Source organism: Eulemur rufifrons, chromosome 9, assembly GCF_041146395.1.
Source record: "Eulemur rufifrons isolate Redbay chromosome 9, OSU_ERuf_1, whole genome shotgun sequence".
Lineage (NCBI taxonomy): Eukaryota > Metazoa > Chordata > Mammalia > Primates > Lemuridae > Eulemur > Eulemur rufifrons.
In genome coordinates, this window is record NC_090991.1 from 53,640,101 (window position 1) to 53,664,835 (window position 24,735).

The 24,735-nt window shown below is 58.3% G+C and overlaps 1 protein-coding gene across 5 annotated transcripts; it reads left to right on the forward strand.

The window, feature by feature from the left end:
* The first annotated feature begins 522 nt into the window (after positions 1 to 522).
* On the forward strand, positions 523 to 17,238 carry C1QTNF1 (C1q and TNF related 1). 5 transcript variants are annotated; one of them, XM_069481765.1, is made up of 4 exons: positions 523 to 827; positions 13,414 to 13,582; positions 15,834 to 15,973; positions 16,688 to 17,238. In XM_069481765.1, the coding sequence occupies exons 2-4, from the start codon at positions 13,428 to 13,430 to the stop codon at positions 17,236 to 17,238; spliced, it is 846 nt and encodes a 281-aa protein (XP_069337866.1). In that variant the 5' UTR covers positions 523 to 827; positions 13,414 to 13,427. The 5 variants fall into 5 exon arrangements, with proteins under 5 accessions (XP_069337866.1, XP_069337869.1, XP_069337870.1 ...); XM_069481768.1 differs by lacking the exon at positions 523 to 827 and adding an exon at positions 2,027 to 2,047; XM_069481769.1 differs by lacking the exon at positions 523 to 827 and adding an exon at positions 10,855 to 10,875.
* The last annotated feature ends 7,497 nt before the right edge of the window (positions 17,239 to 24,735 follow it).

A 24,735-nucleotide genomic window follows, 5' to 3' on the forward strand; every position in this document is an offset into this window, starting at 1 on the left:
CAGGACTGTTGAGAGTGATGGGCCATCCCTGTCTCCAAACACACATGTGTATGTATGCACATGCGCACACACGCGCACACATGCACACATGCATGCACAAGTTGACAGTCTGTTGCGGGGGCTCACAGATCCCCCCAAACCTGTTCTCAGTCCCTGGACCCCAGGTGGAGCCCCCGATGGACGGTGTGTCTCAGATTTGTCCTGTTTGGAGACTCGATCCCACGGGATTGGGGATTGGCTCCTGAAGCCCATCCCCCTGCTACCAAGTAGCCCAGAGCCCTCAGCACTCCTGGGCACCCCCACCCTGTGAGGGGCGTCTTTGCCGTGGGCCCCCGGCCCCCTCTGCATCTGGACAGACATCCAGACACCCCGAGGTGGCCATCCGAGCTCCCAGCCTCCTGGCTTCCGGGGGCGGGGGGAGGAGGGCCGAGCAGGCTTCGCCCTGCCCGGCGGGGCACACACAGTTAATCCTCGGCGGCTGCTGTTTGGCTAAAATGCGCTGGGAGCTCCTCCGCCGCTCACATCTGGCTGGGGTTTGCTCTTTACACGTTGGCCCCGCTTTCTTCGCCTCTTCCTTTACTTTCGAGAAACTGCGTTTCCGCTTCTGGCCAAAGAGACCTCGGAGATAAAGGTGCCGGGAGGGGCCAGCTGCTGCCTGTGCTTCCCTTACACCCTCTTCTGCGCCTTCTTCCCTGAGGACTGTTTCCCTGCTCTGTCGCCTTCCACAAGGCTGCTTCCCGGGACCTGGCCGCTCCGGAGGAGGCTCGGCCGGGAGATGCTCTAAGAGGCGGCGGCCAGGACGCGGCTGGCAGCCGGGCTGGACGGAGGTAGGTGGCCCTGCAGGCAGGACCCAGCTGGGAGGGACCCAGCTGCTCCTGCTCCTGCCTTCGTGGCTTCAGCCGGTGGCCAGGGCAGGGCTGAGCAGACACCTTTGCCAGCATGGCCGGTGGGAGGGGCCGGGCTGGCAGCTGTGGCCAAGGGGCAGCAGGACCCGAAGTTTCAGGGAAAGCCCTCGCCCTGTCCCGGCTAACTCCTCTTCCGCAGGCCAGGTTCCACGGAGGGATCTCTGGTCTCCCTCCTTGACCGTGGAGGAGGCGGGCTCTTCTGCAGACGGACACTGTCAGGAATAATTGTTACCCCCGATTTTTGTGGGGTGTTATCTTGCTTCACTCTTCTCTGGTGCCTTTCTGAGGGTGAGGAAGGGAAGTGCACGGTCCCCATGCCCGTCCATGCACCTGGTGGGATCCCCTCGCTCCACCTGGTATCACCTGGACCACCTGAAAGCCAGGTCTGTCCCGTCCTATACGTGGCCAACTCCTGGGCCCTGCACAGCGTAGGAATCGTTGACTTTGGCCCCCGCATCTAACAGCCTTGGTGTTCTGGCTGGGCAGGAAAAAACAATGTTCCTTCCTGGGGACCTCCTGGGAAGTGAAGCTGCCTGTGTCACTGAGAGTGGCCCAGGTCTGGGGCTGGAGTCGCTGAGCCGCCCGCAGCCTCTGGACAGTGTGTGTTGACACAGCCCACCACGCAGCCTCTGGGGCATCTCCAGGCACAGGTGTGGCCCCCACCTGCTAGGCTGGGCTGCTCCCCGGCCCTGGGGAGCTAGTGTGTCTTCTGGGGCCCCTCCATGTGCCTCAGGCTCTCACAGCTGGCCTGGCCCACCGTGCTTGGGAGGGAGGGAGGGAGGAAGCTGCCTCCCTGGGACCTGTTTCTGCTGCTCCGCTCACCTTGCTTCTAGGAACGGAGGCAACAGACACACTTGGAGCTTTCTCTTTCTGCAGTTTGCAAATGAGAAATGCCTTGAGAAACTGTGTTTTCCCCACCACTAGCTACTTCCCGGGTCCCCGGGGAGCATGTGACGTCCTTAGAGGCTGCTCAGCCTTTGCTTTTTATAGTACAGGAAAGTGCACGCTCCCCGGCCGGCTGTGCAGCCTGTGAGTACTGTCACAGACAGGCGCACTTGACCCTCGTGTGTGTGCGGGGAGGGGAAGCACGTTCCCCAGGAGGCCACTTCGGTGTCCTGCTAACCCGAGAGGAGGGGGCACAGGTAGGGAGATGGTGGGGGGGGCGGGGCAGAGGGCCGAGAACCTCTAGACCTATAGAGCTGGGCAGGTGCCTGGTGACCCAAGGACACTGATGTCGGCAATGACAATCACAGTGTCAGCCGCAGACCTGTGTGTGTTCTCTGCGTGGCAGGAGCAGAGCAAATGTTGATGCTCAACAGTTCTATGGAGGGGGCTCTCGGGAACTCTGGGGAGCTGAGAGCTGCAAAGCTCAGAGGGGCTCACCTCTTGCCTGAGGTCCCAGAGCAGGTGGGTGGCAGACCCAAGACGCAAATCTGTGTCTTCGCGCCCAGAGACTGCGCCTTTAACATCCCCACCCCTGCTGGGGACAGGGAGCCCAGCTCCCCAAGCTGCCAACAGAGGATGCCCCGGGGCAGGAAGGACACAGGTCTGCTGCACAGGGGCCCTCACCTTCTCCTCTCCTCTCCCTCTCCTGCTGCCATCTCCAGTCCCCTGTGATGCCAGGGAAGGTGCTCCCGTGGGCAGCAGTTCAGGGAGGCCTTGGGTGGGCCCTGTGCAGCTGCAGGACGCCGCTGCCCTCCGGGGCAGGTGCAGCCGGGCAGCAAGGCGCCCTCCCAAGTGGGAGCGGAGAAAGCCCACGTGTCCCGGGAAGGGTACGGCTCATTCCTGGGACAGACCCTCCCTGTCCGGGCGACCAGCACAGCATAATTTTTTCGGAACATGCTCCTTTCTGTTGTTCTTCCTGGTGCCTTCCTCCCAGCTGTAATTAGCATGACTCATAAACCAAATATTCTGGCATTGAACTTCATCCATCAAAACAAAGATGAAAAGAATATCACAGATACAGTCAGGCCGCAGGGACACGAGCTTCCCATGTGTGCGGTGTCCTCGGGGGTCGGGCTCCCCTGTGGGTCCCTGTTCCTGGGCCTGGGGGCTGAGGCTCCAGGTCTTTAGGGGAGGGGAGGGATGAAGACACCAGGAAGGGCAGGAAGCACGAGAAGGTTCCCTTATCGTCCCCTCGCTCTGCTGACCACCTGAGGCCAACTATGCCTGACAACCGCCTTCCCCAGGAGAGAGATGGCCCTTTCGGAAGCCACGTCCTCTCCTTGTCCTCAGAGCCCCGGACACATTCAGGTGGGGCGATGCCCTCCAGAGCTCTTCACCTTGGTGGCTTAACTACCTCGTGGGCTGAGGGTTGCTACTTCCTCTGTTTCACCTGCTGAAATCGGGCTTCTGCGAGGGTCGGGCATCCAGGCAGCTCTCTGGGCAGGACTCCGCCATCTCCCTGATCCTTCCCTGCAGGGTGAGAAGTCACCTGCACACTGTACAGAGCAGTCTGCAAAACAAAGGTTGCATTTCTAGGGCTGCCCAGCGCGCCCGTGTCCTGGGCCTGGGGATCGCAAGGCCCCGCCCAGGGGTCTGCGCCAGGGCCCTTGCCCGGGAGCCAGTCCCGAGCTTAAGCAGGGCAAACAGAGCAGGTCACCTGCCCTCTCCCTCCTCCTGAGACCCAAGGTGAGAGGCGGGAACTGATGCTCTGCGGCCCCCACCACGCGGGGAGGCGCACGTGGTGTGAGTGGGGGCCTTGTGCGCCCTTCGCCCTTCGGGAGGGATCTTTACCGCGGGGGTCCTTGTCAAGGTCACAGCTGCGTGGGGCTTGGGCCTGGGCACTGTGAGTGGCTCTCCACACATCAGCACCCGCTTGCCCAGGCTCAATCCCCAGAACCGAGCTGGGCACCCCAATGTGGCTCAAAGGGGATGGTCTCTGGAAGGAGCACCGGAGATGCGCGACCCCCACCACCCACCAGGGCACCCCTGTCCTGCCTCTGAGGCCCCTGGAGTCAACCCCTTCTCCAGCTGCAGGCCCTGCCCTGACACCTGCCAGTCCCGCATGGCCGTGGGGCGACTGTGGGCCTGGTGCGGCCTCGGTGTCTGACCACCTCCCTGGTGCCTGCAGGAACCTTCCGTGGGGCCAGGGCAAGCGGAGCAGAATGCGTCAGGAGGGAGACAGGCGCTGGCGGGTTGGGGAGGGAAGGGGCAGACAGGCGCTGGGGCGTGGGGAAGCGAAGTGCTTCGTCCCCTGTGCTGGGCCACCCCAAAGCCACACTTGATGGAGTGCCCCAACCCTCCCCTCCGGTTGCAGCCCCTCCCCAGTGGGACGTCTGGTTACCAGCTGCCCTCTGCCGGGGACGGGAAAGGAAGGGACCTCACTTGGGGTGGCAGCCAGCCCTGGGTGGGTTTGAGGCAGGCCGGGCCCTGCGACTGTGCCCCGCGGTTTCCAGGGTCGGTCTTCAGAGCTGGGCAACGCTCGGCCCCGTCTCCTTAAGAGTCTAAAGTGAGAGTGGGAGAGTCTGGGTGGGTGTGGGGTGACCATGGGCTCTGGGGCTTCTGCCAGTCAGGGTAGAAGGTGTACCTTGCCCCGTGCAGGTGTCTCTGCAAGGGCCAGAGCCTCGGTCCTGTGAGTCCTGCCTGCGTGGTGCCTGACCGCAGGTCCCTCTGCGCCCCAGGGCTCAGGTCTGTGTCTGCCGGTGGCGGGTGTTGGGGTGAGGGAAACCATCTGCCCCCTGCACCATGGGTCTCCCCGCCCTTCTTTAGAGCTCGCCAATGTGCTGCTCTCGCTCCACCCTGCAAAAGCAATGTCCTAAAAATGCACATCCAGTGGGCCACACCACTGAAGCCCCTCACATTGTAAAGTCATTCTGTGCCGACATCCAAAGGCATTAAAGCCCCGTGTGGGGTTTAAGATGCCAGCAGGCTGCCCCAGGGAGATCGTAGCACACTGCATCCGCGAAGAGAGCTATGGATTCGCCGGTGCCCACACCGTGCCTGGCGCATAGCGGGCGCTCAGTGATCGTCTGTTGAATAAACGCATGCAAGGGCTCCCCGGTGCATATGTCCCCCAAAGCCAAGGGCTGCAGCTGCCATTCCAGCTGTAACCCAGGAAGTGACCAGATGGGCGCCCTAAACCTGAGCCTGGGGTAGGAGTGGCTGCGGACCCCGGTTTGGCAGGAGGAGCCTGTGCCCTCTGGCACCTTTCTGGAGCCTCCGCCAGGTGCAGTGGGTTGTGCTTTGCTGTCAGACACACATGGCCTAATGTGGGCTCCAGCACCTCCCGCCACGGAGCCTGGGGCAAGTGGCTTCGTCACGCTGAGCTTAGCAGGTGCTGAAACCCATGGTCGCAGGGCTGTGTGGGAAGGAACCCTCGGTAAATGATGGGGACACTCCTGGTCCTCAGAGTTGCCAGTCACTGCACATGACTCGCAGGGAGGGGCTTGGGGACCTGGCCCCCTTCCTTCTGTTTCACAGCTGCAGCCGCCAGCTCTGCTCAGGCAGCCTCTGTCAGCGGCAGGGCCACCCCCACGTGGTGTGGCAAGGACAGAGCGAGTCCCCTGTGGCCAGGAAACGTGTCCTCTCTGGCTTGCCCAGCTTTGGTGCCACTTCGCTGGGCTCCCTGTGCCGCGTCCTCCCCGGCCTAACACATCCCCTGCCGCAACTGCCAGAGGGTCTACTGCCCTCGAGAGCCAGCCGCGGCCTGCGTAGCAGGCTCTCAACACAGCCCTGCTGAGCGAATGAGAAGAACACGAGACTCAGGCATGAGGTCAGTTTCTAGTCCACACTGTTCCACCGCAGCCGTGGACTTGCCCCCCAGTCGTCACCAACCCCGCCACCCCATTCTGCTTTTCTATGCGTAGAGTTGAGTTTCCTGGGATAAACAAGATGCTCCCCGAGTCCACAGGGTGCGGCTTATTTGTCATTTCTCTAAGTGGAAAATAATGTGTATTTACTGCGAAAAAAAAGTTGTGACTGTTTCAGGGGAAAGAAACAGAGAAGCCAAAATAAGACAGTGTCAGGCGCCGTGTCTGCATCACCGTCGCCGTCGGCAGCAGCCGGGTGGGTGGTCTCGGGTATGTGTGTGTGCGTGCCCGTGCGTGTGTTTTCAACCTGAGTTTTCACTCATCGCTGCTTTGGGAACATCTTTGCTTGTCAATAAATATCCACGTATTTACACAGGCTGCCGATGGGTGCTGCTGGTGGAACCCACCCCAGCTATTCTTTCTTTAGGTGCCTTTGGACAGAGCATGTGTCTTCAGGTCTACCAGAACCTCCCCCCATCGCTCAGTTCACCACCCTAATCCACAGCCTGGTTTTTCCCATTTTCCATCGTGCGGATGCACCGTGACGTACTCACCTGGACCGTCTTCCCGGACAGCCCGTGGTTTGCGGCCCTGGCTGATGGAGGCTGCGGGTTTCACTGTCTTGTGGAAGCCGCAGACTTTCCGAGTCAGATAAGAGGAGCATTTGGGGAGAGGACAGCTGCATGGCCACAGGAGGACCCAGCATTCTGGTGACACTTACTGGTGTCCCCTGGGTCCCTCTCCCCCCACCCCGAGTTAGGGAGAGGCCCGAGCCAGCTGGCAGCGGGGCACGTGCTCACCGGACTGACTCAGGTGAGGCTGGAGTCGTGTTGAAAGTTAGACCCAGGTGCTGGAGACGCATGGAGATGAGCTCGGGGCCTGTGGGGACTGGACGAGGAAACTAGCGATCGTAGACCTGGGGGATGGGGGAGGGGCACCTCCAGCAGACTGGGGCTTCCAGAAGCTTCCTGGAGGAGATGGCATCAGGCTGGGCTCTGAAGAACACAGGATGGAGGTGACAGCAGGGGGTGTCCAGACAGAGGAAGGAGCGTGTGCAGGAGGATGAGACCTCAGGTGACTCTGGGGCTGGGGCAAAGGATGCGTGGCTGGGCCAGAGCCAGATGGTGGAGCCCGAGGCTCACCCGCTTCCTGTACGCACAGGAGGCCCTTGCGGCCAAGGGTGGCGTTGAGATTTGCATTTTTAAAAGCTGCCTCTGGAAACAGTGTGGAAGACAGATGGGAGGCAGGGACGCAGCCAGGGCCGGGGACGAAGTGGTGCCGGAGAGGAGGCCTGCCAGGGCTGGCAAAGGGCGAGGCGCGGCCAGTGCGGACATCCGGCCGGAGCCCTGGGGGCCGGCGCAGTCTCTCACCCAGCCTCGGCCGCACCAGGAGAAGCAAGCATGGTGAGGACGGGAGGAGGGTGACTGAATTGGGGGTTCGGGGCCAATGGCAGAGCAAAGGGGGGTGTTCAGCAGGCGGCTGCCCTCGTGGGTCTGCACCAGCACCGCGCAGTGGAACCTCCAGTGATGGCGAAAGGTCCCAACAGCTGTGCTGTCCAATATGGTGCCCAGTAGCCACGCGCGCACTTACAATGTGGCTCCTGTGGCCGAGAACCGGATGTTCTGTGTTGAACTATTTGGAATAGTCCCACGTGGCCGGCAGCAACTGCATTGACTCAAACCTTTGCAGGCCTAGGACTCGGCGGTCAGGCGGTCAAGCCGAGGGTGGGGACAAGGCCTGGGGCGCCGCGCAGGCAGGAAGAGGGTTTGGAGCAGGAGGAGCTGAGTGCGGAGGAGCAGCTGTCTTCAGCGGGGAGATCAGGAAGGACGAACCCCAGGAGACAGCGTGGGCCAAACCCCAGGGCAAGGCAGAGGGTTTAAAGCGCTCATGAGGGAAGATCACAGAAAAGTGCTTGGACCCGACAGGTCTCCGCGATCTTAGCAAGCGCTGGCCGGGCGGGACCAGGCAGCAGGAGGACCAGTGGGAGGCTGAGCTGAATTTTATTCCTGACCTAGAAGCCACTAGTCTTGGGACAAAGTCCTATCGTGTGCCGGCCTCCTCGGGAGATGCCTGGAAACTGCTGGGGCTGTCTGGGCCCGAGACAACCAAACAAAGACGGCTGTGCTGCGTGTCAGGGCTGGGTGTGGCGGGGGACCGGGCCACGGGATCCCCAGGTTCTAGCCTCCCTCTGTCTTGGGAGCGGTCAGACCCCTAGGGTGTCACTGCTGCTGCTGCTGGGGAGTGGGCGCTGGGCCAGGCCACCTGCGGAGCGGGCTCCCGGCACCAGCTGTCGGAGCCTCTTCTCTCTCACGCGCTCCTCAACGCAGGGGCAAGCCTGCCGCCCCGGGCGCCGCAGCTGGGAGGTGATCTGAGGACAGCTGCTGCACTCAAGGAGGGCTTTGTTCCCGTGGAGGCCGCTGGCCAGGTGCCCCAGAGGCCTGCTGCCTGGCAGCCCATGTGGCCTCCTCGTCTGCGGAGCTTGGGCAGAAATTTAGAGCAAGTCCGCTCTCCCGCCAGGTGAGGCCTTCGTGGCCAAGGTGTAGTTGCTTCAGGAGAGGAGGGAGACGTTTTAAGATGCGGCGAATTCTTGGCCTCTTTCACTGTTCGGTCCTAAGCCAGACGTTACTCCCCTCCAGGGCAAAGGAAACCTTGGATTATTAACTAGCAAGTAGTCCTGGCAGAACCTGCCTTCACCCCTGGGCTTGAGCTTTGGAGGTAACCAAATAAACCCCCCAAACCTTGAAAAGCAAATCCTTCTTCTCCAAGACAGAGAGCAGCTTCTTGCAAAAGGGAAAGAGGGAGGTTGAGAGAGGAGCTGGCACCAGGGTGTCTGCGTGTCTCATGAAAGCCACGGCTCACCTCCACCTGGCCAGAGTTCCCTCGGTAAGGGACCCCCTCACCCACGGCCGCTTCCCCACGAGGTTGGGGGAGGGGGAGCGCCCAAGACCTGCTGGAGCTGCCCAGTTGTAGAAGGGGACATTAGACACGAAACAGGCATACAGTGTGACAGTGGCTTCCGGGGGTGGCCAGGGCTGTGAGCAGATGTCAGCGTCAGAAGGTCCCAGTGGCCATGAGGGTCAGAAGAATTGCCCCAGCATGGCACCTTCCTCCTTCTTGGTGTCCCAGTATCTGAATCCTCTCGCAGCATCCGAGGGCTCTGGGCTTCTCGGCAGGAGATTCTACCAGACGTCAGCGCCGAGGATGGGTGGGCTCGGGGCTCCTGTTCGGGTTGAGAGGATACGGGGGGGGCGAAGGTGGCAGGGGGAGGTGCCGGGAAGGGGTGGTGATGGCTGAGGTATGGTCGATGCTGTGTTGAGACAACGCGTGTTTGGATGCTGAGCTAGACCTGGGAGCCGTTAGGTGTGGGATGAAGTCCCATCGTGTGCCAGGCTTCCTCGGGAGATGCATGTAAAATTTTGGGGTGATTTCCAGGCCGTAGCAAAGCCAGACAAGGATGTTTGTCTCGGGTGGGTTGAGGTCCGGGAGAAGCCAGAGCCCCTGGAGAGCATCTGAAGTGGGCTCAGGGCAGGGTGGGCAGGGGAGCCCAGGAGCTGCTGAAGAGCTGCAGGCGGATTAGAGGTGGCGGATGCAGGAGAAGGAAGCGTCTAAATGACTCCCAGATTTCTGGCCTGCTGTTTGTTCACAGTGCCTCCTCCCTCCCCCGACTGCATTTTAATCCAGAGCAGAGCTGTCCGATGGGAACTTTCTGCAGCGATGTGACGTTCTCTGCTGTACCTTCCAACGTGGTCACCGCTAGCGAGTGGGGCTCTTGAAATGTGGCTAGTGCAGCCAAGGAGCTGAATTTTGAATTTTATTTCTTTTTAGTTAACTTAATGTTAAATAGCCACACGTGACCAGCGGCCACGGCATTGGACAGCACAGGTCCAGGGTGTTACCCACTTACCGTTTCGATCCAACGTTTGCGGTTCTGTCTTGAGCTATGATCGGGTACCTGTGTGTCTCCTGCATGAGACTGTTATATTCTTGAGGTCAGGGAGTATATTTAATTTATGGTTGAATCACTTCCTCCCAGAGCTCTTGCACAATGCCGTGCGAATCACGGGCATTCGGCAAACAAGGCCTGGGTTAGATCGTCCGCGGAGAGCACAGCTTGGACTTGTCTTCCGAGGCTCCTTCCAATCCAGGGAGATTACAGGCTTTTTGCCTCCAGAGCTGCTCACCCAGTGAGGATTAAAGAAGAAGGAAATCAGTGTTTACAAAATGCCTTTGTCCAATGGCACTGGGCGGGGTGGAGCAGCGGGACAGAACGCAGGCACGGTCTCAGCGCTGCAGGTGTCCTCGGTCAGTGCACCGCACGGTGGCACGGAAGTGAGCCCGAAATATAACAGCACCAATTTAAAACGAATGCAGGGAACCCTGGACTCGTGCATGAATATTTTCTCCTTAAAGGATGCACCACTGGTCCATACGAGGTCCAGGAAGGGATAAAAATTATCAACAGGGAATGTTCTCAGCCCTCCTGCCCTCCTCTGGGTCCTGCCTCCCACCTCCCATAAAGGGGGATTCAGTCTTGGGGGGAGGTGGGTGGGGTGGACCGGGGAGGGGGTGCCGCCTCGCTGCAGGTCCTCAGGGACATGGTGGGAGAAAGAAGGCCGTGGAGCTACTATGGGGTTTGGCTCTTGCTCGCAGCGTTTGGGAAAGGCAAGCACAGAACCTGAGTCATGTTGGATTTGTCTTCATTGGCCTTGACCGCAGCCCAGTCAGGAGACTGGGCCATGTGGGTCCAGGTCTGGGAGGATCGCTCACCACTGGTCAGGGTGTCGGGGGCCACCTCCCCGGACCTGCCTCCGCGGGTGCAGCACATTCTTCCAAATGACCTCACGGCGGGCAAAACCTCACCCTGTGCAGGGGACTTCGCTGTGCTGGAAATCACTGAAGGTGACCTGCAGCCAAGTTTGGTTAGATATTGGGCAATCCTGTTCTTGCCCAAAAGTGACTAAAATGATCATAATGTCGTGATGCTGACTTTGCTGGAGGATTTGGTAAAGTGGTTCTTAAGGTCCTTTCAATGAAGGAAAGATTTCAGTCTGGGTTTGCTTTGGCTCCAAAGAAGAGGCTCTTGAGAAGAGCCCCCACAGCCCCAGCCGCCCTCGCCCGCCGGCCCGGGGCCTCTGGCTCTCTGTCGGGCAGCGCACGCCCCGCCTGAGGACGCCGTCTCCCTAACCCAGCTGCTCCTGGCCCCGTCTCCACAGACCAAGGTGTGGAAAATCCCTTTCCCAGGCTGGGAAGAGACACACGCAAAGTGTGCGTCCAGCGGGGTGGAGCTGGCTCTTAGCTGGGGGAATTTTGCACCCCCCTCCACCCCCGCCCCGCCCCCGGGCGTCTGGAGACACGGTGGGTTGTCACAACTGGGCGGGGCTGGTGCTAATGACATCTAGTCGGCAGAGTCCAGGGACACAGCTAAGCATCCTCAAAGCCCAGCCAGCCCCCCCAGCAGGGGATCATCCAGCCAGAATGTCAGTAGTGCCAAGGTGAAGCCCGGGGTAGAATAAGCCAAGGTAGCTTTTCACTTACTTTTGTTGTTACTTTCCAACTTTTCTAAAATGAATAATATATTATTTTAGATTCAGAAAAAAATGCTTAATGAACAGAAAACCTCTTTTCCTTTTAACTGGTGCAGGCTTGGCACTTGAAAGGAAAAAAAAAAGGAATAATTATGAAGGCGCCGGGGAAAAACAGAGGAAATACAGAAATAGAGAAATAAACAAATTTAGAGAATTCAATTTGACAAATATTTGTTGAGCACCAAAGTTCAGAGTGCTGTAGGACATGTGGCCACCCCGGGCCTGGAGGAGGTCGCGCGCACGGTCCGCTGGGCAGAATCTTACAGGCCGAACGAACCTCTGCAGCAAGAGCCAATATGAAAAACAAAGTTGAAAAAGAGGGGGGAGAGTTTCCCCCCCAGTTGAGGGTCTGGGAAGGCTTCAGGAAGAACATGAGACACTTGAGTTGGGTCTCGCAGGCAGGGTGAAGTCAGCCCCCTGCGTTCAAATGTAGCCACCCTGCTTAAAAGCTGGACAGTCTAGGGCTAATTGGCCTGAGTTTTCTTATGTAAAAATTGGGTATAATAATGAATGAATATTGCCCCCTTAAAGCAGTCACCACAGGTCCTTGTGAGGCCTGAGAGGGGATAAAGATGATCAGTGAGGACATGTCCCCAAACCCACCCCTCACTTACCGGGTTACACGGATTGAGTGCAGTGACAAGCCGCACCTAGCACGGTGCCCGGTGAGCTGTCGCCGTCGGCCTGGTCATCAGTCGGAGAGAGGAGAAAGGGTGTCCCTAGCCAGGGAAGGGGTACACAGACAGGTGGGCGGGTGTCGGGAGTTGGGGGACAGTGGTGGCCGGAACCCGGTGCTCTGAAGTGTGGTTGGCAGACCAGCGGCTCTGGCAGTCCCTGGGGGCTTCGTGAAGACGCGGACCCCTCAGGGCCCTGCCCGGACTTGCCAGGAAGCTGCAGATGTCCCAGGTGTGCTCCTTTGAGGTTGAGCGGCAGGGCGGGAACTCGGAGGGAGTGCCATGAGCTACAGCTGGAGAGTGGGGCCGGGCTGGGGGCTGCTCGTGCCGTGCCTGGGGCTGGGGAGGCGGCAGAGGGATGGGCAGGGAACTTAGACAGACATTTGTCTTGGGGGTGGGGTGGGGGCCACAGAGGAGACCCAGCGGAGGCCTGCATGGCTGGGAAGGAGAGAGATTCGGGGGCAGCTGTCTCTCCCACTCTCACCCTGAGCCCCCCGCTCGCGCTTTCCCACGGTGGGAGGTTTGCGGCCTCCGGACCTCGGGCTGCCTGGAGAAGCAAGTGGGCTGGTTTGCCTGTTTTAAGCCCAAGCACAGCCCCCTAACAGGCTCGCTGGGAGCCCCCAGTGGACACTTCTCTCTAGAAGGACCACCTCGACACTGGACGACGAGGGTCCTGTCCCAAGCACTTACCAAAAGTGCTGTGAGCGAGAGACTTGGGGTGGCCTTCCCTGCACAGTGACTCTTCGGCGGGCTGGGCACGTCCAGAATCAGATGCTGAAGACACTGGCGCGCCCCCTGGTGGCCAGAAAGCAGCTTGCGCCCTCCTTCCCACCCACCTGCCCACCTGCAAAGGGCTGCGACAATGAGCCAGTGTTGCCGAGCGCTAAAGGACAGTGATCACACAAGACTCACTTGGGATTTTGCTCATTGTCCTAAGAGGGGTGGTGAGCAATTATCCGTGGGGCCAGTGGCTGATGGACTCTCCTTCCTGAGAGGCTGGGTGGGTACAGACAGCGCCTTGCTCAGTGACACTTTAACACCAGCCTGGTGGGCTCAGGCTCTGGGTACATAGTTTGCGTGTGTGTGTGTGTGTGTGTGCACGTGAGGGTGCATGTGCATGTGTGTGTGTGTGTGTGTGTGCATGTGAGGTGTATGTGCTTAGTGTGTGCGTGTGTGCATGAGTGTGCATGTACCTGTGCCTGTGAATGCATTTGAGTGTGTGCATGTGTGATGCGTGTGTGTGTGTGTGTGTGTGTGCATGTGAGGTGTATGTGCTTAGTGTGTGTGTGTGCATGAGTGTGCATGTACGTGTGCCTGTGAATGCATGAGTGTGCGCATGTGTGGTGTGTGTGTGTGTGTGTGTGTGTGTGCAGTTGTTCTCCCAGAGGAGTGTGACGGAAGTATTTTGCAGTCTAGGCGAGCATCTCAGGCTTCCCAGCGGTTTTTCTGCAGAGTCCCTCCTAACCTGGCACCTTCCCCATGTGTCCTTTCCCACCAGGGCCCGGCAGGAAGATGGGCTCCCGTGGATGGGGACTTGTGCTGGTGTGCTGCCTGCTACTGGCCTTTGCCTGTGGCCCGGCCCTGAGCCTGGTGCCCCGTGTGCAGCAGGAACAGCCGGAGCAGGAGGGGACCACGGAGCCGCCTCCCCCGCTGGACCACGCTGACAGGTGAGGGCTGTGAGGTGCGATTGTGGGGCTCCAGCTCTGGCCAGGGTGAGCCTGGGGCTCGGGGCCACCAGGAGGCTGGTTCGCTATGAGGTGCGAGGAGCGAATGCCGAAGCTGAGGAGCAGCCCCTGTGGACACCGGTGCTGGGGGTGGATGAGCCTGTCCTCCTTTCAGCAACTTGGGCACCTTATCGGAAACCGCGGACAGCGAGCTGGCCTCATCCCAAGCCTAGGGGAGGGTGGTTTTGCAGCCACACCCTCCAATCAAGAGCAGCCCCCACTTTCATTTGTCTTTCCATTCTCATTTTGTCCCTCGAGAGTGTCTGCTGGGGTTCTAGGCACCACTTGGAGACAGGGACCGGACGCCCTCGACCCGCACGTCTCATCAAGTAGCGGCGCAGGAGGATTGGTGGGACTGGGCGGGCCAAGGCGTTTCTGGCATGGTTGCAAAGGATGCGGATGGCTCCTGCCTTTGCACCTATGGCCTGCAGTGACGCGTGGACTCCAGGCCACTTGGACTATTTCGTAGCTTAGGGCTACTCATCAGGCTGCCATTCACCCATGTGGGGTCCCAGAGACCTGGGTGACAGCTCAAGGCTGGCTTTGAGTCTCTTTAATACTTTGAGCATTGGGCTGGTTTGATTCTCGAGAATTCAAGCTATCTTTAGAACACCGTGGAACTGGGCAGGATTTGGGGCCCAGCCATGCCTTCCTTTCTTCTTCCCCTTCCTGTTTGCACGAGTGCCAGGCTGGGGACACATGAGAGGTACCGTCCTCGCCTCCAGGGACCACGGGGCTGTGAGGGAGACAGACATACGTGACGTGTGCAGTGCGGTGGGCTCCCTGGGAGGGGTGTGCCCACGATGCTGGGGGTGGGGCTGGAGACGGAGGGGCAGGGAGACTAAAAGGACTGAACTGGGTCTCACAGGACACCTGGAGGCCTCCCACGTGCGGACGGAGGGGAAGGCTGCCCGGTAGCCAGATGGCGCGTGCAGAGGCGTGGCTGGCGGTGTCAGGGCTGGGGGTAGTTTGGGGCAGTGGGGCTGGTGCCAGGGGTGCAGGGTGGGAGACAGCCAAGTCTAGAGGGAGAGGGTCTCACCTGCACTTCACACTGTAGGAAACCGGGGGAGTTGTGGAGAGAGTGTTCTAGAAAGAATGCTCGGGGCAGGCGGCAGAGGGCATGAGTTGGAGACAGATTCCAAGGGTGTGCTGGAAATGGTGACATGCTCCGGAGGTGATAAGGGCCAAGGGCCCAGTTCTGGGAGTAGCGAGGGGTGAGCACTGGGGCTCAGGACTGGAGGTGGTGAGGCCGGGGGTGCCCAGCATGAGGCTGAATTCAGGCTCCACCCTGGGCAGCCGGTGACAATGCTAGAAACAGCATCTGGAAAGAGGAAGCTCCAGGAGCAAATGGACGGGGACAGGGATTTCAGTTTTGGACACGTGACATTGTGGGGCCTGTTGAGTCCCTAGATGGAGACTTCCAATGAGAAGTTTGCCCGAGTCGAGGTCTGGAGCTTAGGAGAGAGGTAGGGGTGGGGGTGTCTGTCTGGGGTCCTGGGCTTATGGCTGAACTCGGGGCACGCAGATCCACCTCCTGGATCGTCTGGGATGCAAAAGTGGGAGCAGAATTAGACAAGGAGGTGGCCCACGCAGAGGGACTTTGCTGCCACTGAGCTGGGTTGTCACAGTTCTAGAGCCAGGGCAAGAAAAGCCAGGAGCCGGACAGCACGGTGCAACGCAGTGAGCTGCCGTGAGGTGGTAGCATGGAGCTGTCACCGTCCCTCCCGCTGGTGAGCTGGGCCTTCCAACCTCAGCGGGGAGACTGTATGGGCTCAGCTGCTGCAGGTCAAAGGAATCCTTGTAAAGATCAAGTTCAACTCTTTCCTTGACAAACGAGTCAGCTTAATATATCATTTTCTGGAATCACAGATGTGTGACAGGGAGTCAGCTTCGTCCTACGTCATCGGAAGACCGTCCCCTAGAGGTGCAGATTTCTCCCAAGCAGCCTCTGCCCCGCACGGCCCTAAGTCATTGCGGTCTGTGTTGTTAGCGTTTCCGTGACTGTGATTGCTGTTAACCAAGGGCAGGGGGCTCGTTCCGAAGTTCCATTTGAGACCCCAGCGTTGGCCGTGAGCCAAGGTTCACACGGAGAGGGAGGAGGCCGGTCAGGTGCACCAGACCCACTGGCTGCAGAGAGAGATGTACTCTCGGGCCGCAGGTTCATGGCTTTCACTGTGACGCTTTGTTCCCTCAGGGCTGAAGAAAAACATGAAAAATACGGCCCCAGCCAGGGCGAGCAGCTGCCCACTTCCCAGTGCTTCCGCTGCTGCGACCCCGCTACCCCCGTGTACCAGGCGGCCCCGGTGCCCCAGATTAACATCACCATCCTGAAAGGTCAGACGCTGCGAGGACCGGCACAGGGGACCTCCCTGGGGACAAGATGGAGTCCCTCGGTGGGGCTGCGCGGGGGCAGGGCAGGCTGTCATCCAGAGCGGGGGACAGAGGAAATTCTGGTTTTGAGGCTCCGGCCGCTTTCCAAGAGGAGGGGTCGGGAAGGGCCCCCAGGACCTGGAACAGGAGAGGGAGCCCAAGGGCTGCCGGGGCCTCCTCCCTCCACCTGCGTGTGGACTGCAGGCTTCTGTGTCCTTTGTTGAGGCTCGGTGTCCCCACCCGCTCGCCACGGCCCCCCACACAGCAGAGACCCCTGCACAGCCCCGGGAAATCTGAGCGGGACACTTGCAACCCGGATCCTGAGCCCAGTCCCGACATCTGCAGTTCATTTGCTCAGAGTGAGCTGTGGGCCTGGCCGCGGCGCCTGTTGCTTTTGGACAAACCCATATGTTCTCTGTTCCTTGCCAGAGCTCTCCAGAAGGGGAAAAAAATTATGGCTTCTGGATGAGAATAGAACAGTCCCTGAGATCGTCTGTTTGCTGGACCGGGTTTTGGGATTAAAGAACCCCGGTGCCAGGATGGGGGACCTCACAGGGGGCGGGGGCAGGCGCGAGGTTCGCCGGGTCGGGACGGCGCCCAGGGCGAGGGGGCGCAGCCCAGGCACAGGGTGACACTGAATCTCTCACTCGATGGCACTTGTGTTCCTGTTCCTTTTAGGCGAGAAGGGTGACCGTGGGGATCGCGGCCTCCAGGGGAAATACGGCAAAACCGGCTCAGCGGGCGCCAGGGGCCACGTTGGGCCCAAAGGGCAGAAGGGCTCCATGGGGGCGCCCGGGGACCGGTGCAAGAACCACTACGCCGCCTTCTCCGTGGGCCGCAAGAAGCCGCTGCACAGCAACGACTACTACCAGACGGTGGTCTTCGACACGGAGTTCGTGAACCTCTACAGCCACTTCAACATGTTCACGGGCAAGTTCTACTGCTACGTGCCCGGCATCTACTTCTTCAGCCTCAACGTGCACACCTGGAACCAGAAGGAGACGTACCTGCACGTCATGAAGAACGGGGAGGAGGTGGTGATCCTGTACGCCCAGGTGAGCGACCGCAGCATCATGCAGAGCCAGAGCCTGATGCTGGAGCTTCGCGAGCAGGACGAGGTGTGGGTGCGCCTCTTCCGGGGCGAGCGCGAGAACGCCATCTTCAGCGACGAGTTCGACACCTACATCACCTTCAGCGGCTACCTGGTCAAGCACGCCGCCGAGCCCTAGCCGGCGGCCACCCCTGCCGCACCGCCGGAGGCTGCCCCCACCCCGGCCCCTGAGCTGTGCAGACCCCAGGGCCCAGCACCAGCTGGCCCTGTCGCCTCTTCCCCCATCGCGGCCTCCTTGGCCTCTGCGTCCCCTGCTTCGGCATCCGCCCAGACGCCCTCCACGGACGGGCAGCCAGATCTCGCCGCTGCTCCGCAGAGAGCTGACAGCAGATGAAATCACCAGGGCGGGGTGCCTGCGAGGACACTCGGGGGCCTCTGGCTCCCCTCTGTGTGCACGTCCTTAAGTGACCCCGCGTGGCGGCAGGGTGTCCCAGAGCAAAGCACCCCTGCCTCTTCCCTGGAAATAATTAGGCACATTCTAAAGGTCTCGAAAGGAGCAAAGTAAACCGTGGAGGAAAAAGCGGAGCAGAGCGTTATTTTTGTCTTTCCAGCCAGCCGGCTGGCTCCTCATGCTGGAGGTTGCACGAGGCTCTGTCCAAGAGATCTAAGGTGGAAGCCGTAGGGCATCCAGGAAACCACGTCTGGCTTAGTTCTTTTAGGCCACATATGAGCCTTCGCTGGGGACAGCTGGACCCATGTCCGTGTCTTGGCGACATCCCTGTGGCCCTGCCCGAGGGCTCAGCTGCTCCTTTCTGAGCCACAACAGTGAGGGCTTTGGGGCTGGGGCAGCAAGTGTCAGCCCCTCAGAGGGACAGACATGCCCTCCGCTGTTGGCTCTGAGCTGAGCTCTGGGCTCCTGACAGCGGCTGGGGACCTCAGGGACCCCTAGACCTGCGGATGTTTCTGCGAGGAGCAAAGCTCTCGGTACACCCAGGCACGGTGCTGCTCCATGCCCCACACCAGCTCGAGCCCTGGTGGGGTCTCCATGCCTGCCGGCCTGTTCCTCCTCCACACAGAGCAGCCACGGAAGGCCCCGGCCTGTGGTTCTGTTTTCTGTCAACGCCCCGCACGCCACGCAGGGCCCCGTTTCCTCCGGGGCTCAGCTTCCCGGCTCTGTGTCTGCTGTGTTGCTTTGCAGCCAGGCCGCCTGCACCACCCGGGTCCCCAGCACCCTCGCCCTCACCCAGGCAACTCGGGAGGGGCTTTCTCGGGTCCCAGAGCAGGGATGGCTGGAGGAGCTGGAAGACTCCTGTGAGCCTCAGTCTCGAGACCAGAGTAGAAGGGAGACACCTCTGGACACCGGGTGGGAACTCACAACCAGGCGGTGGGTGTCGGAGAGGCGGTGCGCCCCCCCCACCCCCAGCTCTTTCAGGACCTCCGGAGCCGGCGGCTGCATCTGATTGGTGCTCTGGCCCTGCCCCCGCAGCTGGCGGCCCTGCATCCACTGGCGTTCCCTGAGCTCCCGACCCCACCGTGCCAGGGCCCGGCTCACTCTCCCCGCCTGCTTTGGCCCCTGAGGCCCTGCCCTCTGCGGGATTTCCTCCCGCCGCCTGGTTTTGACTGACCCCTCTTCCCTCTCTGGGCCTGGTGGGGTCTGGGGTCCTCACGCACGTCCCTCCCCCTAATGGACTTCTGCTGGTCAGACTAAAAGCTGTCCCCACGGGCGTGCCCACCGCGAGCAGAGTGCCACCTGCTGCTTGAGCTCCCTGGTGCTCCTTCCGGAAAACATTAAACTCAGAATGGTGTTTTTCAGCATCCTGGCCTCGTCCATTTGTGCCCTGAACCAAATCATCTTTCTTTTCTACTGTCCACCCTGTGCCCACCCCTTCTGTCTTCATACTTGGGACAGGCGGGGACAGGCCTCATTCCCTCAGGGTGCCGGGAGGGGCTGGTGGCTTGAGAGCAGTGGCAGGAGGCAGGGGCTCGCCCTCCTGGGCAGGACCACTGTCCGGGAGAAGCAGGAACCAGGGAGGCAGGGACTTGGCCTCGGCTCCACAGCCCAGACCACTGGACGTGTTTCCTGGGGCTGCCAGACAAGCCCCACAAACTGGGTGGCTCAAAACAACAGACATTTACCCTCTCACGGTTCTGGAGGCCAGGTGTCGGAAATCAAGGTGTCAGCAGGCCCGTGCTCCCTCGGAAGGCTCCAGGGGAGGGTCTTTCTGTGTCTCTTCCAGCGCCTGGGGGCCCCGGGCGTCCCCAGCTCAGGCCTGCGTCACCCCAGCCCTGTCCCTGTGGCATCTCCTCTGTCTCAAATTTTCCTCTCCTTCTCCTACAAGAACACCAGTCACTGGGTTTAGGGCCCACCTAAATCCAGGACGGTCTCTTCTTGAGATCCTTAGCTTAATCGTATTTGCAAAGACTCTGTTTCCAAACAAGGTCACATTCACAGGAACAAGCCTTAGACTTGCCTTTTCTGGGGATCCAGTTCAACCCGCTGCAATGGCGTGCACGCTTGAGTACACCTTTCAACAGTCTCCTTTATGCCCCCACGGTGCAGGGCAGATGTTCCTTCTTCTCTCCGTCACTTGCCAGCTGGGTTAGCAGCCAGGCCCTTCTCCAACTGCCAGGGGCAGGACAGAAGCTGCCTCGCTCCCTCTGGTGCCAGCAGGCCGGCAAACAGCTGGTCTCCTCCCTTTGCCGGGGCCTGGGTAGCCCACGTGGTCCTGCTCGGGCTTGGCCGGGCCAGACTGTGCAAGCTGCCCTCTGCAGACCAAGAGCCGGCCCCTCCTCTCCGCAGCTGAGCCCACTCGGCAGAGGATGAGCTTTCTGTGCAGGGGGTCGGAGGGTGCAGGGGCTGAGCAACTCTCCCCAGGTGTGGGCAGGAGTCAGTCAGCCTTTCCGGGGACAGGGTCACGTGGACCACGTAGCAGGGCCGGCCCAGCCTCTTCTGATGCCCCCTGTCTTTAGATTCCTCCTGCCCCTGTCCTTCCGGGCTGGCCCTAGGCCCTGCTCACTCCTCCTCCTCTCTTGCTCCTGCTTTGTGGCAGACCACGTGCCAGGCGCTGGGGGCAGAAGGACAAATAAGACGTGGCCCTTGCCTTCCCGAGGATTTCCCTAGGATTTTGACCGTGGTGTGACACAGAGGCCAGCCTCCTCCGAAGTGCATGTTTGGTACTAAAAGTGACCTGCTCCACCTGCTGCCCTCCCCAAGCAGTTTACCTTGACAGGGTCTTTTCCTTGTTTCCTGTCCCCAGAGTGAGAAATAGGCTAACCACTGGGGCAAGGACTTGGAAAACTCAGTTGCAATGCAAATATCAATGTTTTAGCAAAAAAAAGGAAGAAGACTTAGAAACAGCTGATGAGTCAGCCAGAGGAAAGACTTGCTTACGTTAGTTTATATTAGGACTTTCCGGAGTCTTTGTGGCCAGGGCTGGGGGCAAGACCGGTGCTGTCTACACCGGTCCTCAGGGACTATTTTCTGTAGGGTTCGCTGTGGGAACACGAGAGCATGACAACAAGCTGGTTTGATTGGGCCCCAGCAACTGGGATAACATGAGACATTCTTGCCCAGGTCCTGAAAAACAGAAAATAAATAAAACAAGATGTTGCCACGTGCACAAGAGTGGAGTTGGGCCCCTATCTCACACCGTATATAAAAATTAATTCAAAATAGATCAAAGGCCAAAATATAAGAGCTGAAACTATAAAATTCTTAGAAGAAAGCCTGGGAATAAATCTTTATGACCTTGCGTTAGGCAATGGTTTCTTAGTTATAACCAAAAGCACAAGCAACAAAAGAAAAAAAAATAAAATGCACGTCATCAAAATTTTAGACTTCTGTGTGCAAAGAACACCGTGAAGAAAGTGAAAGTACAACTCACAGAACGGGAGAAGATGTTTGCAAAGCATATATCTGATCAGGGACTCGTATCGGGAATATATAAAGAGCTCTTGCAACTCAACAATAAAAAGACAACTACTGGGATTAAAAGTGGGCAAAGGACCTGAACAACAGGTGGCCCTAGGCAAGAAGACACGTGGTGACGAATGTTGGCGAGGACGTGGGGAAACCGGAACCCTTACACGCTGCCGTCGGGAATGGAAGTGGCTCGGCCTCCTTGGAAACAGTCTGGCAGTTCCTCAGAACGCTCAGCGCCACGGCTGCCCCTGCAGTCCCACCTCTCGGTGTACACCCCAGGGAGGTGAAAACACGTGTCCCTGCGGAAACTTGGAGATGGACGCTCACAAAAGCATTGTTCGTAAAAACACAAAAGTGGATATAACACAAATGCCCATCGGCTCATGGATGGATAAACAAAATGTGGTCTGTCCACACCACGGAATATTGTTCAGCCATGCAAAGGAATAAAGTCCTGACACACACCGTAAATCTAAAAACATTATCTGAAGGGAAAGAAGTCAGACCCAAAACACCACGTATTGTATGATTCCGTTTGTATGAAATGTCCAGAACAGACAATCTACACAGACAGAGGGTGGGGAGGCTGGGGGGCAGTGGGGGGTGACAGCTAATGGACGTGCAGCGTCTTTCTGGAGTGCTGAAAATGTTCTAAAATTGACTGTAGTGGGGATTGTGCAACTCTGCGACTATACTACGAATCATTGAGTTGTACACTTGACATGGGTAAATTATATGGTATATAAATTATTTCTCAATAAAGCAGTTATAAAAACAAACAGAAAACACATAAAAACCAAAAAACCAGGTCGCCTTGTCCTTCCCTACTGAGGGCCGGGAAGTCCTGGGGCTGCAGAGGTAGGACCTTCAGCGTCTGTCATAAGCCCTTTGTTCTGCGCTTGGCTTATGATGGGGCCAGGGGCTGGGGCCAGCGAGGTGGGACGGGAGTGTCAGGGTTAGCTCTTCCAAGAACGTTATTAAACAAGCATTCTCGAATCAATTGGTGGGTGAGATCATAGAGTCAGTAGGAGGCTGACTCAGGTGCCAGGGGAAGCGTTCCACAAGCAGTGACTAACTGCGGACCATGCCTCCCTCTCTGGAGTCCCGCACAGCTGGGGCAGCGGTGGGGAAGCTGCGGTGACCTCGGTGACCTCGAGTGCCCCTACTCAACCGGCCCCAGGAGCCAGCCCCTCCTGCCGCCCATCTCACTGTGCAGATGGCCAGGAAGGACGAGGAATTTCCACTTCAGAGACTTTACAAATAGGATTAGTCTATAAGCTACTGAGAATTTGGAAACCTCCCTGCCTAAAATAGATAAAACATTCCAACAGTTGAGTTGAGAACAGGAGGGCTGTCCACACACGAGCTGCTGTGGTTGGTTCTGAAGTCTACAGCGAGTCTTCCAGCTTCAGCTTGGAGGGCTTCAGGAAAAGGTCACTTTTAATTTTGGTGATTACAAGCCAGAAGGGCAGGAGAAAACTGGAAATAGCAGTTTGGAGAGTGGTAGCCGGATATCGGAGGAAACTGAAGGAATTCAGGATCCAGCCCAGCTTGCAGGTAGATCATAAAACCTCAAAGAGAACGAACAGGGCTGGAATGCAACAGCGGATGTGCTCTAGTTTTCTTCTGAAACCCACCCCATCACCTTTGGCCTAGTTAAAACGTCCCCTCTTCTGTGGCTGTTTGTGATACAGCTGCTTATTCCTTGTCCCACGGACGCGAAACCCAACACACCCCATAGTCGATAACTACGATAAAACCTAACGGTCACCACCAGACTCACGTAAGCAAGTTCCCCCTTTGCCTGTGTTTTCTTTAAACTAGCAACCCACAACCCCTGCAGAAAAGCACGAGAGATGAAACCCCATCCCTATAAAGGCACAGTCCCAAAGGTCTCTCTCTCCTACTCTCCACCTGCTGTCTGTGGACTCCCCTTGGCCCTCCCGGGCAGCTCTGCCTCCAGGATCTGTGAGTAACAAACTGTTCTGTCACCCTCGTGTCCTGTCTCCTCTGCGCCTCACCTGACCCATGCCCTGAACCCAGCTCTCTTCCCGGTCAGGAGGGGCTATTAACACAGGAGGGGAGAAGTGGATGATTGTTGGAGTTGGGCAATGAAAACATTTGTCTTTTAAATCTTACCTAGTACAGTTTTTGTGAGGTGCATATGTTACCTTTTCAATATAAAAAACAAGCTAGTATAAAAAGTTATACCGCTGTACTACTATAGAAAAATATTCACATAGAAGCTGGTTGTTTTATTGTAAAATAAAGTATCCCTCATACATACACACACACACACACACACACACACGCTCATACAGAAATGTATAATAAGGCCATAGCTGCCATAGACAGTGATTCCTCTGGTGGGTCTGGGCAAAGTAACTGAAAACCTTCTGGAAAGGATTCACCGTTCTAGATGCCGCTGAGAACACTCCTGATTCACGGGAGGAGGTCACAATAGTGACATTCACAGGAGTTTGGAAGAAGCTGATTCCCACCCCCGAGCATGACTTTGAGGGGTTCCAGACCTCGGTGGAGGAAGCCACTGCAGACGTAGGGGAGAGAGAAGGAGGCCTGGAGCGGGAAGTGGGGCCCGCAGGCGTGACCGCATGGCCGCGTCTCACGATGGGGCACGAATGGATGAGGAGCGGCTCCTTATGGACAAGCAAGGAACGTGGTTTCCTCAGATGGACTCGACTCCTGGTGCCGATGCTGTGAACACTTGAAATGACAACAAAGGGCAGACAATGTTCCTGTAGGGCTGACAATTCCCACGGTGAGCCCTACAGAAAACTGTCAAAAACCCAGTTGATAGAACAGTGGCAGGGTTTGAGAGGACCGACTCCAATTTTGCACGAGGTTCTAGTGTGCGTAAAATGCTACCAAACAGCACTGAGTGCTACGGAGGAATCTTCGGTGAAGACTCAGTTGATGTGGCGAACGTCATTAGTCTTATTTTGAGAAATTGGCACAGCCACCCCGACCCTCAGCAACCCCCCCCATCTGTCAGCACCACCAACACGGGCTGCACCCCTCACCAGCAGAAAGGGAACAGAGGCTCAGGCGATCATTGGCAATTTCTAGCAACAGAATATTTTTAAATTAACTTATATGCATTGTTTATTAAGGTGTAATGCTATTGCATGCTTAATAGACTACGGCATAGTGTAAAAGTGACATTTTTATGCGCTGGGAAACCAAAAAGTCACATGACTTGCTTTATTGTGATACTCACTTCATTGGGGTGGTCTGGAACTGAACCCGCAGTGTCGTCAAGGTGCGCCTGCCCTGGATTAGTTATAACTGCAGAACAAGCTACTCCTTACTGCTTAAGGAAAAGCGTCAGTTCGTTTCTGCTCCTGACCCCACAGGTGGGCTGGTGGCTCTTGCGCTGGCTCCTTGGGCTTGTCCCCGGGGCTTCAGGCAGCGGGCAGTTCAGCTGGCGCAGGGTGGTGTGCGACGGCCTCACTCTCGCACCTGGGGCCCCAGCTGACACGACTGAGACATCTGGGATGCCAGGGTCTCTCCTCGTTGTCCTTTATCCCCAGCTTCTGCAGGGCGTGGTGGTCTCAGCGGTGTTTCAAGAGGGCAAGAACAGAAGCTGCAAGAGCTCTTGAGACCTCGGCTCAGCAGTCACCCCACGGCCACTTCGGCCACATTCCACAGGTCAGACCAAGTCTCGGGGCCAGCCTGGGTGGATAATAGGCTTCCCCTTTTGATGGCAGGAGATGCAAAGAATTTAATATTTAA

Excerpts from the sequence above, each read along its gene's own strand:
- C1QTNF1 (XM_069481765.1), top strand. The coding sequence starts at position 13,428 with ATGGGCTCCCGTGGATGGGGACTTGTGCTGGTGTGCTGCCTGCTACTG. Across the intron at positions 13,583-15,833 it reads CCGCTGGACCACGCTGACAG|GGCTGAAGAAAAACATGAAA; the intron begins GTGAGGGCTGTG and ends TTGTTCCCTCAG. Across the intron at positions 15,974-16,687 it reads TAACATCACCATCCTGAAAG|GCGAGAAGGGTGACCGTGGG; the intron begins GTCAGACGCTGC and ends TGTTCCTTTTAG.